This window comes from Sceloporus occidentalis, unplaced genomic scaffold (genome assembly GCF_023333645.1).
Source record: "Sceloporus occidentalis isolate IW3139 unplaced genomic scaffold, rSceOcc1.0.p SCAF_3, whole genome shotgun sequence".
Taxonomy (NCBI): Eukaryota; Metazoa; Chordata; class Lepidosauria; order Squamata; family Phrynosomatidae; genus Sceloporus; species Sceloporus occidentalis.
The window spans coordinates 86626902-86644538 of record NW_028316983.1 but is presented as its reverse complement, the minus strand read 5'-3'; the positions used below and the strand labels follow the sequence as shown (position 1 = coordinate 86644538).

Below are 17637 nucleotides of genomic sequence, written 5' to 3'. Positions count from 1 at the left end.
TGCTGATAATACAGTAGGCATAATACTGGAATGTCAGTGCTACATACAAAATTGTTTTGACATGTTTGCATGTTTACAAGTGAATAGGAGTTGGCATTTTGTACCCAGAGCCTCCCACCATCACCAATACATGCAAACAAAAGAGGTTCACCTTCAGTGCTGTGCATCCAGCTACAGGAACAGAGTTGGGCATTTCTCAACCCACCAAATAAATATCTGTTTTGGGGACCAGCTGTAGCAGCTAAAGGGGGCGTTAGCACTTTATGATACCTCTTCCTGATCTGAGATTTGCTAATGATTAAAGCTACAGGAACAGGATCTTAGGTTCAGCCTGGCAGCCCTACCCATGACTCTTAGATTCCCAGTGACCTGAAAAGCAGTACTATAGCTTGCTTTCTGCTATAGAAGGGAATTGGCTCCATTGCCTTCTTCAACATAACGTGACAGGCTGGATGGGTAAATTCAGGCTGTGATAGAATGATGAATTATCATCTCTTCTTTCCACCTCTGTTGTGAGACAAAAGATTTTGCCTTGATCTGGTTCTTTTCAGCCATGGCAGTTCCCTTTTCCTCACTGTACCCAGGGCCATCCCTAGGCAATTCCTCTGGAAAATGAGAACTGAGATTAACCTTTCTTCCCCACTCCCAATAGCTAAGGTAAAATAGCTTCATTTACAGTTATCTGGTACTAACGAGGTTTCTAGAGCCCACAGCAGGCCCAGCAAAGCTTTTCCTCTTCCATAATTCTGTCCATCTCTTGAAAAGTGTGACCAAGGCACTCTGGTTTTTATATGAAACAAGCATATGAAGAAATACAGGACAGCCACGTAAAGGAATATATTAAGGAACAATGAAAATCTTTAGTCCAGTTTCTTTTGAGCACCAAAAAGAGCCTATGCACAGCTCCAGTTGAAGTAGTTTATGGTTTATCAGGTCAATTCTGAATGAAGATACTCAATCAAAATTTTCAAAATCTGTAGGATGGATCATCAGTTTGGTTGATTTGAGAAGGTAGGGTCTTCCTTTCAGAGGCTTCCAGTACAGTCCCCTCTTCTTCCTTTCTAGTCTGCCTTTTGAACTTGGCTTGATGTATTTTCCATTTAGGTTTGTTTCTTCGCATGCATTGTACCACCAACCACCTGAAGATGATATTACAGACATTATTTAACTGACACAGCTAAGATTAAATGTCATCACATGGACCAAGGGAATGGTTCATAGACCCTTTCGTCTTGTGCTGCTTCCGCGTTGATTTTTGAAAATCATCAGTCGTATCATGGGTAGCTTATTGAATGATGTGAGGAGTTGCTTGGGAGTATAAACACTGCAAATTGCCTTAAAACCCTATAAACTGAGAGGTTCAAATCCTCAGAATAGAGCCTTCTTGGGAGTATAAAAACTGCAAATTGCCTTAAAACCCTATAAACTGAGAGGTTCAAATCCTCAGAATAAAGCCTTCTTTCATTAGGACCATCCCATCTCTACAGATATGTTGGACTGTTTTGGACATAAAAATAACCCATACTCTGCAAACCTGCTCTGGAAATCTAGGGGGCCCTCCAGAATCTATTTTAAAACAGCAGTTAGGGCTGCAGTGGAGAAGAGATGGCAAGGGAAGAAAGTTCTGGTGTTCCAGCATTGGTCCACTGTTGAGATTAGTCCTTTGGGTAGTATTGAATCAGCGACATATTCACCTCTTGTGGGCAGATTTGGTGTTGTGTTTTTAATTGGGGAAGCTTTCAGATATGCAGTTTTGCACCTGCTATGTTCCTTTATACTTGTGAATTGGTTGCTTGGCTCATAGCACTACGATTTTAGGATAGTAAGTCTTTGGCCTGTATCCAAATATATAATTATTCCCATGCAAAGCCTGTTTTGCTAGCAGTTGTGCTATAATTTTGAACCACCACTAATGCAAAATGGTTGTGCTCCTAGTGATACAAATGATAGTTCAACTGGTTTACAACTTCTTGTACAACTGCTTTGAATCGCCAGATGTGCAAATGATATAATCTAGTGCAACTATACTGGTGGGAATTCTCATTCTTCACATGTTAATTTGGATTTAGGCCTATGATCTTTCCATTTGAGAGATTTATAAGAAGTTCAACATTACTGCTTACTTCAATGAGTTATCCCCACTCCCTCTTTCTGATTATAAGAAAGGATAAAGGAGTAACAGAGAAAATGGCTACCTGAATAACTTTCTGGGCAGTTGATATTTCTTTCTGCATTGTTTTCATGATCCTTTGTAGAGAACTTCACCTCTTTTTGCTCAGGCAGAGCACTGGGGATATTTCCAATAAGCCTGAAGAGAAGAATACTGTAGTCTGTTTCTGATCCTCCCATGGTGAATGTATACTCGATATAACGTTTGTTAGCTCTCCAGTCTTCTAGCTCAATACGTAGGATGTAGTTGGTATTGTCTACAATGGAATAGATCTTATGTAGTCCGAGCCAAAATTCTCCTGAAAATCAAATTGCACAAGCAGAGCTATTAGGACAGATTGAAAGCAAGATAAAACATCTGATTTACTAATCACATTTCCTAATTATATTAATTCAGGAGATGACCTGAGTCTTGGGAACTGTTGAACTTTTCAGATAATTTCTCCTGTAAATCTCTCTCTCAGTCTCTCTGTTTATATCTTTTATATTATGCACTAATGAACAATTAAAAAGGCAGCTAAATATAAATAGAATAGAACTTTGGTGCTTGTCAGAGTCTGCAAGGGAGAGTTCAAGGCATACTTAATAGAAGTGTGTGAATGAATCTCTGTGATGAGTGAAGCAAGTGGCATATATAAAAAGTTAATTGCAATGGAAATGGACTGCCATCCACGAGAAAAGAAATATGCCCTTAATGGATATTTTGGTAGTGTCATTTACTGAATCACATATTAATTAAGTGGACTACGTGCAGTGCAATACTAAACATGTCTACTTAGAAGTAAGTTACCATCAGTTCAGCAAACCTTGTTCCCATATAAATGTGCGCTGGGTTGTACCTAACTTGAAAGATGGTAGACATATTTATTTTAAGTAAATCAGTGCACTGTGATGCTGAAGTTGTGTTTCTGGTTTCTTCAATAACCAAAGTGTACACTGATATTGTAACATGTCACTTTCACCTTTCTTCTTGCTTATATCATATGAGAAAGTATTATCATCTGTCTAAGTCAGAATTTGTACTTAAAAAGCATGGAGCGATAACAGTTAAAGCAGTCTCAAACTGGATTATTTCTGCAGTGTATTTTGGACCATAGTTATAGAGACCTTTTAAGGCCTTTGCTCTTGAAATTCTTGGATGCTGCCAGGAACATGAAGACATTGTGTCATCCTCTTGCAAGCCAGTGATTGCCTGAATATGGCTAAACAAACACTGCTTTTTTGATTTGTTTTTAATATGTCCTTTTGCCTCATCTAATTAATGTTGAGGCTGAAAAACTAGCCACACCATTTACTAATAAGTGTATAATGCTTAAGTAAAAATGATAATCAGATTTGAAATTAATAATTTAAAAACCATCAGAAAAGTTGTAATCAGTGCTGACATTAGTATTTTAAAAACTAAACTGGAAAACTCTGAAAAAAGCTGAGTAAATTAAAATTAATATTATTCCTCAGGTCTATATAATTGTCCTGTGTAGAATATGCATGTGATTGAGGGATCAGCATCACATCACTGCCCATTGTATTCATCCTAATAGCACGTGTGGTTTTCTAATTTGTAGATTATGGGGTGAAACAGACCGCCCCAAAGGGGTGGCTTCAAGACGGATTGGGGCCATGCCAAGTACACACTGTGCCCCAATTTGCGTTGAAGCCGGCTAAAAAGAAAAAAGAAAAAAAAGCTGGCTTTGCTGCCTGTGCTATGTCCAGAAGCTGGTTTCATGAGGCTCTGGTATGTAAATGCCATGCCTTTGGAAGCCTGCCCATGTCTGGACAACTGGGTGGCTTGAAGCTGACTTCCAGGCAGCTTCAGAGCATGCGTCGTCAAAACGCCTCGGTCTGGAGCTGCCCGGAAGCAGGCCTTTTTTTTGCCCATCTATTCAGGCCCCTTGTTGCTGTAATGTTCTGAGTGTGAAAAATTACATTACTGTCTGTTTCTATGACAATTTTGGACTGAAGAGAACCTGTTCACTGTGTTCCAGTTTAGACTTGGGCGGTGGAGATTAAAAAAGTGAAACAATTTTGAAAACAAAACCCCAAAAGAAAATATGAAACAGTTCTTAATTTTACCATGTTGTATTTACCTTGCCTTTTTTTTGTACAATTTACAGTTAAGTACCTTTACCACATAATTACTTTCAGTCTCTATGAAAACTATGTAACAGGAGAGAGAAGGTATTTACCATCAAGTTTGCCAAACCCATTTATATAGTCATCCCAGGTTTGATTGAAATCTACTGATCCATCTAATCTGTTTTGAATGACAGTCCATGAGCTTTCTGTGGATAAAAAATATATATAAAGGTAATATAAACTATAAATATAGTCAGTTTGACTTTTTTCTTGTTTGTTTGGCTATTTTATTGTTTGCTTTGATATGAATGCTCTACATCTGGGAGAGGGCTACATGCCCATAAGTCTATTTGTGTGAACTCACAAGTGTCCCCACACTATACTATCACTCAAAAATGTGGGTCTCACAAATTGTTAAACAAACAAACAAAACCCAGTAGTGTACTCCAAAGCCTCTGGCTGGTACTGTTGCCCATAGAGATCTTTTGGCAATGCCTTCACATTTCAACAGCTTGGAATAGTCTCACCCCCCCCCCCCTTCTAAAATTGTCACTTCTTGTGGAGAAACATACTTATCTCAGCCTGGAACATATTTCTTTAATCCCCAGATTTACCCGGAGGGAAGGTATCTGTTTACAGGGTCCCAGGATACAGGCAATTTTTACCCCAATTCTGTGCTGTGAGATGCAAAAGGAAAATTGGGGTGCACATCTACGTGCGCGCACACACAATTTGATGTTGATAGATTTGATACCTGTATGTGAGCTTTCATGCCAACTCTTCATGCAATCTTCCCATTTCTGAAAGATGTACATTTGTGGTGATAATCCAGCCATGCTCTCCCTTTATAACCCACTTGGATTCAATTATGTTATAGAGGGGATTTTTACAAAAATAAAATATATGTGTAATTATTGGCCAACTATGGTCAGACTTCCATACAAAGCTCTAATTCTTTTCTAAAATCCAAATTGTAATGAACATTTGTGTGTTGTGATTATTGTTAAGGAAATGTATGTCAGCAGTACATACACTCCACAGTAATAGAGTATTTTAGGATCATTTTAGGATGGGAAGTGTTTTTCAGTAGATCAGGATAACTAGGGAGGAAGTGATGATTACTAGTACAGGTGGATGTACCTGTTTTCATCTCACAGTAGACATTAAACGCGTTGGATCCTCTGGGTTTAATAGAATAAATACCATTAGATCTTTCACCACTGTTGTATATCCAAGAGCAATCAGTAGCATTGCCTAAAAGCAATCATAGTTTCAAACAGCCACATTACTAAAGAGAGAAATTTAGGGGGGGGGGGGGGAACATCAGCATATTCTTCCAGATATACATGACCTTTTAGATATATATGATATTTTTCAAACAGTTAATAAAATAGACTCTGTTCTTTTTCATGTGAGTTTAAGCATTGCCTTCTAGCTGTACAATAACATTAATTCAGTTTCATGGGCATGTGATAGGCAGGATACAGACCGCCCTTTTGGGGCAGCCTGCAGACACCGCAATCCTCGCCAGATTGGGGCCTGAGCAGCCACAGTGGCAGCCCTGGAAGCCCCAATCCACTGCTTTTCCATGCCTCGGAGAAGCGGCAAAACGGCGCTTCCCCTCAGCTTGGAAAGGGGTGTCCTTGGAGCTTCATGCCCCAGGACACCCCACGGAGTCACTGCCAGAAGAGAAAGGGGCTGCTCGGCCCCTTTCCCCCTGGCTTCATTCCTGCAGCCATTTTGTGGCTGTGGGAACGAGGCACTCCCCAGGAAGGAGCTCCATTTCAGAGCTCCTTCTGGTGCCGCAAATAGGGCACCCTATGTGCCCTGTAGTGCTGTGAGCACATCATGCCCACGCCACGCCATTTGGACATGGCATGGCTGTCACGTCAAAATGGCAGCACGCATCTGTACAGGGTGCCGCCATTTTGACGTACGGAATATGTGCTAGGGTTAGGGAGCGTCTGTAAAGGACGCCCCGAGGCAACCCTAGCACGTATTGCTTACATGCTAAAGGGCCTGTCTGTCGAGGGCCATAGTTAACTTTCACCATAGTTAACTTTCAATGTAAGTATACTCAGTGTTGTAGCAAGGATTTGAGAGGTGGATTCTGGGAAAGAGTGCCATCAGTAATTCAGTTGATGAAACTTTTATGGCACTCATTCTAAGAGCAAATGCATGTGGCGAGTTTACAGTGTGCCCTTGGTGTCCTCTGGAGTTTGGTTCCAGGACCCCCCATAGACACCAAAATCTGGGGATACTCAAGCCCCATTAAATATTGTACAATAGCATAGTAAAATGGTGTGCCTTATAGCAAAATAAAGATTTACATTTTGGAATTGATATATTTTTCCAATATTTTCAAGCTGTGGATAGTTGAATCTGTGGATATGAAGAGTCAACAGTACTGATAGGGCTGAGGACTGAGCATGCTCAAGTGCCCCAGAATGGACAGCAATAGTGGAATGAAATGGAATGGACAGAAGGAACAAATAAAATGATAGGTGGAAAGTAGAATGACAGTTTTGGGGCCATAGAAATATCCCATAGAATCCTGGGAATTGCAGTTTAGGGAGAGTTTTTAGAATTCTCAGCCAACGAGTTCTGGTGCCTCCTCAAATTATGAGTCCCAGGGTAACAAAGGATATTGCTATGGTAGTTAAAGTGGGATCGGACTGCTATGATGGTGTGGTGTGAAAGAGCCCCTAAAGATAAAAGTTAGGGCTGAAACAGACTGGCTGTTTTAGCTGGCTTTAAGCCGGCTTGGGGGTGTGACATTTATGTGTGCCATGCTCCCAAGTCACCTGGAAGTCATGCCAACATTTACACAGTAGGCAGCTTCCGGGTGACATGAGGACATGGTGTTTAGACATCACACGTCCCAGAGCCAGCAAAAAGCCAGCTCCAGAGGCAAAGGGACAGCTTTTATTCTGCCCCAAATGGGAGCAGATTTTTCCCACTCCTATTTGGGACCAAAGCTGGTTGGATTGGGACTGCGTGTGTTTGCCACAGCCCCAATCCAGCCTTAAATGGGGTGGCTCCAAGCTGCCTCATCAAAGCTGTCTGTTTTGCTCCTTAATTGCATACCTGTACAGGAGCACTACCTCGAGGTGAAAGGATACATTGGAGCATTTTGTTTGAGATGCTATTTGTACTCTATTGTTTTTCCAGCAATGGCAGAAATACAGAAAATTCACTTGGGGAGCTTTGGAATATGCATATACTCATAGCAAAATATATGCTATTTCAGGATTTACAGATTGTGGTGGACATAAAGATTACTTTTTTTCCTTTATGGGGGAGTTACCTTCATAATATTGAATTTTAGATGTCGCATTAAGTTTAGTGTTCCTTGTTTCATCAACGTTCACAGTGAATAGCTGTGTGTCATCTTGAGGAGCAGGGTTACTTCTCTGAAGTGATTGAGACAAATCCTGTGGGAGAACAGGGTAGGAGAAAGTGTCCATTGATGGAAGAAAACTCTTACCTTTATCAAATAATAATAACAACAACAATTGGAAGTCCTCTAGGTACACATGTACATATATATACCTGTCTGTAGTCATGAGTTATAAATGTTCACATTTCTCTGCTGTAGAAGTATTCTAGAAAAAGAGTGCATTGTGACTGCAGGGCTCCAGGGTCGACTCATCCTTGCATCCTTCTGTAGGTCACTAAAATGAGTACCCAGCTTGTTGGAGGTAATTAGCTTACACATTGCAAACCACTTAGGGTGTGCTTAAGTGCACTGATAAGCGGTATAGATATGCTATTGCTATAGAATCCTGGGATTTGTAGTTTTGTGAGGCACCTATATTCTTTAGCAGAGAAGGCTATAGACTTTGTAAAACTACAAACCCCAGAATTCCATAGGATGGAGCTACACCATTTAAGTAATGTCAGGCTGCATTATTCCTACTGTGTAGGTGCACCCTCAGAGATCAAAATCTGCATTCTCTAACTGAGTCCTTTAAGGAGGACACAAAACACTGTTTTAACTAGGAAACCAAATTCTGCAATTGTAAACATTCTTGCTAGTGAAGTCACACTGAACACAGGAGAACACCCCAGTTAACCTGCAAGCCCAGCTCTGCCTCCCTCTGCCCCAGTTAACCAACTTTGGCTTCCTGATGTTTATTCCTGTGGGTTGCATGTGGTTGCAAAACTGACCTTGTTCCACTTATATGTTTAAACATGTAGTTTAAAATACCCCAGGAGTACACCTAAAACCAAAATTTAAGTGGAGGCATTGTAGTATATATAATTTTCCCAATAATGTTCAGAGTGAATTATAACACAGGGAATCCTTTTTTTAAATATAAAAAATCAGACAAACTCAGTGAAGACACACACAGTCTTCACAAATGACTTAGAAATTACTTTAGAGCCAAGAGCAGAAATGTGCATCCTATGGATGGCATGTAATTTATAGGGCTCTTTTTTGCATCATTTGAACTCCACCATCAGGTGTTTTTGTTGTTGTTAAACATGGAAAAATACCTGTCTAGGCACCTTCACCAGGTACAGTCACTGCTATACCTTTCCCCATTCCCCCAACACCTGGGGGGGGGGGGGAAGGCTCCAAACAGCAAATTTTAGAAACTGAAAATAACTGGAACAACACTTCCTGTTTCAGGGAAGTGATTTGGTTTGGGAAGTTGAGGAGAAACATCTTGTGACCTACTGAGACTGTCCATCTACCAGGACTGCTTTAGAAAAAAGAGGTTTCCTTATTTCTCTGTACTGCCTTTCCTCTCTGTACTGCTGTTTCTGTTTCCATCATGACTCTCCTTCACCTTGTCCCCCACATTCCTTCTTTATTTATTCTCTTTCTGCACCTTTCCTCTCAAAAAGTCACCTGAAGTGATTGAAACAATACTCACTTTAGAGAAGGCTATTCAGAAAATATCACTCTTACCTTCTCTTCCAGGTCCAGCATTTGCTCTTGTTGTTTGGCAAGCTGGGCATGTTGGACTTGAACTATCTTGAGAAGCTTTTGGAGGTGGCTGTCTTGCTGCTTAACCAAATTCTACAAGAAGAGCAGAAAAAATGACTTGGTTCCTGAGGGCCATTGAATCTATTGAGAGTTCTGTTAACTCTTTGAACAGGTGCTAGAATATGACTTCATGAGGCATAGTACCACAGTCTTTGTAGGATTTGCATTACAGTATGAGACACGTGGTGAGCATGGAAGAACTAGACTGGAGCATGTGAAAAGGATATAGGTATACTGTAGTTCTTCGTGGTCTCTGCGAATCATACAAATGGGTTTCACTGCGCCTGCGCAGTGCTGCTCGGAATCTTCTGGAATCACTGGGCAAAGTTTACTTTGCAACATATAGAAACTTTTTGGCGGTAACTCCGCCCACCCGTTATAAGGCCCCTGCCTTCCCGCTCTTTTCCCCAGTTCCTTTTTTCCGCCGCGCTAGCTGCTTCAGGGAACTTCACTCTTGCTTCGGTTATTGGATCACTGGCTATTGACTTCGGACCGTTCTTGACCATTCTCTTTGACCACTGCCCCCATTGTACTTCGACTTCGGACTGCTTTTGACTTCGTCTTCGTCTCCTCTCCATCTCTCCGGAACGATGTCACCTCCTTTTAAAAAGTGTGATGTCTGCGGGGGCAAACTCCCGGTCCAAGACCCTCACTCTTCGTGTCTTCTTTGTCTTGGCGGCGACCACGACATGAAATCCTGCCCGCTCTGCAAATCTATGACGTCGCAGGCGCGTAAGAACCGTGAATCCCGCCTGACGTCGGCGATTGCCCAGGGTAAGGTCCAGGGGGAGACTTCCTGTCCAGTTTCGGCTCCTTCTCTCCCGGCTGCCGCTCCCGCCTCGGCCCCGCGCGAGAGTCCTACAAGCGCCGCTTCGGCTCCTCCGGCGCTATCAACCCCTGCCAAAGTGGACCGTGGCTCCCACAAGCCCAGTGCCACCACCAAGTCATCTTCCGTGGTCAGCGGCCCAGACAGGTCCAGTACCACCACCAAACCCTCAAAGAGCCCCTGCCCACTGTCGGGGACCGAGGGTTCAACGGCTTCGACTTCGGTTGCTGGCTCCGCCTCCAAGGTCGGGACCGACCGTTCAACCTTGGCTCCGTCCCGTAAGCCCAAACACTCCAAAAAGGCTAAGGGAGGAGACCCCACCACTCCGACGGCAGCAGTTTCCACTCCGTCGACCTCTGCCCCGGCGGCCTCTGTGTCTTCAGCCGGCCCATCCCGGATGAGGGAACTCCAGGAGAACCCCTTCTTTCCTCCGGAGGCGCCCAGGCCCGTCAAAAAAGCTAAACATTCTGACTCCACTTCTTCTGAGCCACCCAAGAAGAAGTCTCGCAAAGATTCCTCCAAGTCCTCCGACGGACACAGCCGCCGTAAGGATGCTGAGCCTCTTACTCCACAGCGTTCGGTACCAGCTCCGACCCTCCAGACTCCCACTCCGCGGCCACAGGGCTCTTCCGGGCGGGATGTTGCCCCACGTCTAGCTCCGCCTCGCTCCGAGCTGACCACCGCCGAGTTCGTCGGTTCAGATGATGAGGAACTCGTTCCGCCTCAGCGTTCCCCGATGGTTGTCCACTCCCCGATCTCGGTACCATGTCCGGAGACCGTACCATCCAAGGATGTCGCCCATGAGGACCTCGATGTCTTCTATGATTCGGAGGTAGACCGTTATTACATGGCTGTCCCGCGGGAGACAGCTCTCCGCAAGTTTGATGAAGGTCGCCGTCATCGGGCCCCAAGGGACAAGGCCACGGTGGTCACCTCCAAGCCCTCCACCGCAGCAGCTAAGCCTTCCTCATCAAGGCTTGAGCTTGGATCACGCTCTCACGGGCCCGGCCGGGACCGTCCCGAACTGGAGCACCTGGTGATCCACTCCGACACCGAGTCGGACCTTGTGCCGATACCGTCGCCGACTTCACCTGTCTCGCCCTCTGATGATGACCTGTCGCCGCAGGACTCTCCACAGGTCATGCACCACCCCGAGCCAGCGTCTCCTACTGACGATCGCCGATCCTTCAGTGAGCACGTCATCAAAATGTCCAGGGCTCTGGACATTGAGCTGGCTTACCCTGAGGAGGCGGCCCGAGATCCGGTGGAACAAAGGGTCCATGGTCGGGTTCCAACCCCACCCTGCATCCCTCTCCTTCCGTCCCTGGAGACCATCATCAAGCGGTCCTGGGATAGCCCGGCGGCCCTAGTCAGCACTTCGCGAAAGGTGGAAACCCTCTACCGCGTTTCGCCGGCATCCTGTCCATGGCTGCCTACCCATCCGAGGCAGAATTCAGCCATTGTAGAGGGCTCGCAGCTTGCCTCCACCCACAAGCAGGCCACCTCTCCAGTAGACCGGGAGGCTCGCAAGATCGACGGATTGGCAAAAAAAGCCTATTCAGCTTCTTGCTTAGCTGTCAAGGCCACTAACTACACTGCATGTATGGGGGCCTACGTGCAGTCCTTGATGGAGACCATCTCCCCCCTGATTCCCGAGGTCCCGGATGATGTCCAGAGAAAACTGGTTGAAGTCAGAGATGAGGCCCATTCCATAGGGGGATGGCTCATCACCGCGTGCCGCAACATCACTGACTGTGTGGGAAGGGCGATGTCGGCGTCAATGGCACTCCGCCGGCACGCCTGGCTGAGGGGCACAGATCTCACTCCTGGAGTCAAGTCGGCTATCGAGGAGATGCCTCTGGATGAGTCTGGGCTCTTCAACACCGACACCGACGACCGTCTTAATCGTAAATTTCCATACCTGGACGATTGGCTGTTCGCCGCCGAGTCCCAACAAGAACTGCAGGAAGCGGTCTTGTTTGCCTTGCACCTCCTGGACTCCCTGGGACTGGTCGTCAACCGAGAAAAGTCCCACTTCACACCCACCAGACAGGTCAAATTCATCGAGGCCATCATCGACTCCGAAAGATGCTCCGCCTTTCTCCCTCCAGACTGTTTCCAGGCCCTGGCGGCATCTCTCAAGCCTTTCATCTCCTACAGGAGGGTGAGGGCCAGGGACGTCCAGGTCGCCCTGGGGCACATGGCATCGACAACGTCTGTCACGCCTTGGGCACGACTTCGCCTCCGGCCACTACAGTCCTGGTTCCTCTCGGTCTTCTCCCCGATGGAGGACCCCCCGTCCAAATGGCTCATGGTACCGAGACCGGTGGCCGCCTCCCTAAGATGGTGGTTGGACTGCCGCAACGTGTGCACCGGGATGCCCTTCCATCAGCCTCAGCCCCAACTGACTCTGACAACAGATGCTTCCCTGGAGGGATGGGGCGCCCACCTGCTCGATCTGGTCGTCAAGGACAAGTGGTCTGCCCAGGACAGGCTTCTCCACATCAACGCTCTGGAGATGCTGGCAGTGGAAAAGGCATTGAGGTCGTTCGAATCCGCTGTCGCAGGAAAGGTGGTCCTCCTGAGGACGGACAACACCACTGTCATGTACTACATCAACAAACAAGGAGGCACCAGATCCAGGACCCTACTCAACCTCACTGTGCACATGTGGGACTGGTGCATCCAACGGCAGGTCCTCCTCCAGGCGATTCATCTCCCCGGAGAGGACAACGAGTTGGCCGATCGCCTCAGCAGATCTGCGTCGGTATGCCACGAGTGGAGGCTCCATCCCGAGACGGTCAGCGACCTCTTCGACCGGTGGGGAACTCCCCGGATCGACCTCTTCGCGACCAGATGGAACAGCCACTGTCCCCAGTTCTGCTCCAGGAGACGAATGGACGGATCCCTCGGAGACGCATTTGCCTTCCTTTGGACGGGAGAGCTCCTCTACACCTTCCCTCCGTTCCCTCTCATCATCAGGGTGGTGTCCAAGATGACAGCGGACCGTTCACAAGTGATCCTGATCACCCCGTGGTGGCCGAGACAGCCCTGGTTCGCATCCCTTCTTCACCGCTCCAGAGGATGCTTTCTCCGCCTCGATCCCCGCCCGGACCTGCTGTCGATCCAGGACGGACGGATTCTCCATCCCGACATCGAGAGTCTACCGCTGGTGGCCTGGAAGATCCAGCCCTGACTGCCCTGCCGGAGGCGGTGAGGACGGTGATCCTGGCTGCGAGGAAACCTTCCACCCAGCGGTCCTACGCCCTGAAATGGAGGAGGTTTAGCCTCTTCCTTGATCGGAAAGGCTTGTCTCCTGCTCAGGTGTCCACTCCAGTGGTGCTGGAGTTTTTAATGGCGCTTTTGGATGAGGGGCTGTGCCTCGCATCCATCAAGTGCTATTTGTCTGCCATTTGTGCTAAGTACCAATTCGGGGGGAGGGCTTCCTTTTTTAGGGATCCCTTGGTGAAGGGGTTCCTTAAGGGATGTGCCAACTTACATCCTCCCGTGTCGGTACCGGCGCCGGCTTGGAGCTTGGAGGCGGTACTGTCCGCACTCCAATCCAAGCCCTTTGAACCGATGGCCACGGCGGACTTGAGACTACTGACTTGGAAAACCGCCTTTCTTGTGGCCATCACTTCTGCCCGCCGTGCGGGCGAACTCTGTGCCTTGCGGAGGGACCAGCCCTTCCTGAGGTTTCACAAAGACAAGGTGGTCCTGCGGACAGACATTACTTTCTTGCCTAAGGTTGTGTCTGCTTTCCACATGTGCCAGGACATTGTGTTGCCGACCCTCACTTCCAATCCGACTTCGGATGTGGAGCGGAGCCTGCACTCTCTTGATGTCAGGAGAACGCTGGCGTTTTACCTGGACAGAACTGCTGCCTCCAGTCGGTCCGAGAGACTTTTCCAATGCTACTCGGAACCGAAAAAGGGGTTGCCTGTGTCTGCGCAGAGGTTTTCCAAATGGGTGGCCGGTACCATCCACCTCTGCTATGAACTCCTGGGCAAACCTCTCCCTGGCAGGGTTCGGTCCCACTCCACAAGGGCAGTGTCAGCATCCTCTGCATTCCTGTCGGGGATTCCCTTGGAGGATGTTTGCAAGGTTGCTGTTTGGTCCCAACCTCTGACTTTTATCAAACATTATAGGTTGGACACCAGAGCCATTAGAGACGCAGCTTTCGGGAGGGCTGTGTTGGTTTCAGGGTTGCACTGACTGCACTACTGATGGTTATTTTCAGCATTTGTGTGTATATAATACCCTTGCACTTACATTCTGTTGAATGTTGGTTTGCACAATTTCAAGGGGATGGGTCTTGCACGACCTTATCTCCCCTTCTCAGGTTTAGCAATGTCGTTGCTATGTTGGTTTGTGCAGTAACAAAAAAAGACTGACTTCTTTTATGGTTCAAGGTGTTTATTGTTGTAATAAATGTACCTTTGTTTTACCATAGCTTTGGTTTCAGGACACTCCCTCCGCCGCATACCTAAGCTTGTCAGTCTAAACCCATTTGTATGATTCGCAGAGACCACGAAGAAGAAGGACAGGTTACTTACCTGTAACAGTATTTCTTCGAGTGGTCATCTGCGAATACATACAAATCCCACCCGTCCGTCCCCTCAGTGTCCTGCTCTTATTGGCTCTTTCCATCGCCTGCTTGGCGGAAAAATTGCGGAACTGGGGAAAAGAGCGGGAAGGCAGGGGCCTTATAACGGGTGGGCGGAGTTACCGCCAAAAAGTTTCTATATGTTGCAAAGTAAACTTTGCCCAGTGATTCCAGAAGATTCCGAGCAGCACTGCGCAGGCGCAGTGAAACCCATTTGTATGTATTCGCAGATGACCACTCGAAGAAATACTGTTACAGGTAAGTAACCTGTCCTTATGTGTTGCTGAACATTACCTCTTTGAAAGAATATTTGATACCATAGGCAGAAATAACATGGACAGAGCAGGGATAGGTTCCTACAGTGCAAAAAAGGAGAGCAGTTCAACATGTTTCAGCAGACTTTTTTATTCAAAACTAACATATTGTACATGTGACATGAAACAACTGAGTCACCCAACCTTTGCATATATAAAGAAAAAGATTTTGAGCTTTCTGGAGACTACTTGAAGGCTTTTCCCAAAATGCCTCTAGGCAGGGATGTAGCCAAGGGGGGGGGGGTTCTTGGGGTCTGGACCCCCCCTTCCATTAGAAAAATGAATGGTGTGTGCTGCTGCGCCGCCACGCCCAAGCCCCATTATAATGGTGGCACTTAGTCTGGAACCCCCCCCCCCCTCCTAAAACCCTGGCTACGTCCCTGCTCTAGGCTAACCTTTTCTTCCTTCAGCCTCCGCTTTTCTTATGATTTCCACTTTGGTGGCCAAACTTACAAATCATGATGTTTTGACATACTGACTTCCTTATCTGCTGCTCCATTTTCTCTCTGTTTTGCTTCTCACACATGTTCAATAAGGAAGTTTGGAGACAGCTTCTATTTTCCTTGCCTGTTGGATGCAGGCACATGTGGTTAAAGCTGGATTGCCTAGAGTAGAATCCTTGCTCTTTCTCAGATCAAGTTTTGTTTATTGTATTGTTGACTGTGGACATGGTGCCGTTGTCTGACGCTGAAATTCTGTGGTCTAATTTGCATTGCAGAAATAATGCTTTGACACCACTTTAACTGCCATGTCTCAATGCTATGGAATTCTAGGATTTTTAGTTTTGTGAGCTATTTAGCTTTCTTTGTCAGAGAGCTCTGGTGTCACAAATCCCACAGTTTCATAGCATGGAACCATGGCAGTTAAAGTGGTGTTAAACTGCATTATTTCTGTAGTGCAGATTAAACCCATGTTTATCTCACCTTCTTTCTTCCAATGCTAAAAAATCTTTCAGATAGACAGAAGATGAGGAAGAAAAGAGACGACCTGATGGATGTAAAAGAGGTTTTGTTAACTGAGATATGCCTGGATTAATGAAGCCTCTATAAAAAATTTTGAGGAGTCTCCATAAAATCTTCTGAAAATGGAAAAACTCTAATCCATTGCTCTTCTACTAAGGAACAATTCTGGAATAAGAGGATTTGGTAACCACTGCCATCAAAATACATTGTGTTACCATCTAAATAAAGATAGCAGACATTTCATTAAACGTATCTGATTGCATTCATTTTATGCAGTGCTTTTTGCTGTACTTTATATGGCCCTGGTAGTCTGCTTGAAAAAAAAGTATCTACAGACAACCTGCAAGATTTTATCTAGTCCTACAGAGTCTTTGCATTAGGGTAACATGAGTACCCTTGGTACCTGGCTAAGGAGACCTGTATCCCTGAATTTGCATTGTTATTCTCTAATGTTAAATTAAGTTAAAATTACTAGCAACAAAGTAGATTTGTATCATTGGATACATTTTCCAGAAAGCTCACAATTAATACCGTACATTCAGCCCCTCTGGATGTTTTTGACATCAAGAAATCCATGGGAGCAGGGCCTGTGATAACAGATTACGGGGTTTGTAGTCTAAACATCCATGAAGGGTATTCCCTATCATGTTATAGAAATATTTTAAGGTGACAACTAGTGATTTTTTTCTTGATTAAAAAAAAAATCCTCAAAACCTCCAGTATTTGTAATCAGAAGCCCATTTCAGTTCATCCTGGCTCTCAAAATCAACTTCATATCTACTTACTCTGAGTGATACAATTTCTTCCGTCTCCTGAATTTCAAGTAGGGTCTGAAACAACTCAGTTAATTTTTCTTCAAGCCTCCCAACTTTGTCTTGAAGTTGAATCTTTTCTTGTGAAAGAATTTGTATTTTGGAATTAAGCTCCAGAGAGGCATTCCTTATCTCTTCGTTATTAGCTTGTAGTCTGGTTGTTGTTTTTCTTAATTGTTCCTCTTCCTCCTTAATTTCATTGGTTTGTTGCGAGATTTCAGAGAAGGAATGGTCAAAAATATTAAGCTTCTGAAAGATGTCGTCCATCTGGTCCTTAGTCTTGATAGCAAAATCTTTAAGACCACGCCCAAGATGGAGCAGTCCATTGGCTAGCAACTGCACATCCTGTAACATGGCAAACCTAGACTTTGACTCAGAAATTACTGGTTCAAAGGAGGTATCACCATCTCCATCTGTTCTAGTTAAAATAACTGGAGAAATTATAAAGAGAAATACTAGAACTGCTTTCATTTTCTTCCTATATTAATAATCTTCAAAATGCTCCTCCAGTCTTTAGACTTTCTCTGTGACAGTTTTACCAGAACGTAGTATGACTATCACCATATTCTTCCTTTCAGGCCTTTAAAAGTCAAGCTGGCGTAGTTGATCATTAAACCTGAGTGCATATAACCTGTGTCCTCTTTGGGCTTTTTCCTCTATCAAGATAGATAAGCCCAACTGACAAGCATTTCATGACAAAGAATAAATGCTTCTTGTATAGGCCATGCTTATTGGTATAAAGATACTTGAAAAATTATGGTTCTAAACAAGATATACCAGTTACCACATTGATCATCAACTTCTGGGCAGCACAGGATGAGCACTATAGGGTATTCTATAATATGTGTAGATATAAGATACATATTAACAGTGAAA

The 17637-nt window shown here is 45.2% G+C and overlaps 2 protein-coding genes across 13 annotated transcripts in view; one reads left to right on the top strand and one right to left on the bottom strand.

Moving 5' to 3' along the window:
* The window catches only part of DOCK7 (dedicator of cytokinesis 7), a 163402-nt gene that overhangs the window by 74462 nt on the left and 71303 nt on the right, over positions 1 to 17637 (top strand). The gene's annotated exons all lie outside the window — the stretch shown is intronic.
* ANGPTL3 (angiopoietin like 3) lies at positions 342 to 17232 on the bottom strand. 2 transcript variants are annotated; one of them, XM_089518681.1, is made up of 7 exons: positions 16735 to 17232; positions 9164 to 9274; positions 7553 to 7658; positions 5386 to 5499; positions 4356 to 4451; positions 2196 to 2468; positions 342 to 1139 (listed from the first exon to the last, which is right to left on the bottom strand). In XM_089518681.1, exons 1-7 carry the CDS (start codon positions 17230 to 17232, stop codon positions 955 to 957), a joined length of 1383 nt encoding a protein of 460 aa, XP_089374807.1. In that variant the 3' UTR covers positions 342 to 954. The 2 variants fall into 2 exon arrangements, with proteins under 2 accessions (XP_089374807.1, XP_089374808.1); XM_089518682.1 differs by lacking the exon at positions 9164 to 9274.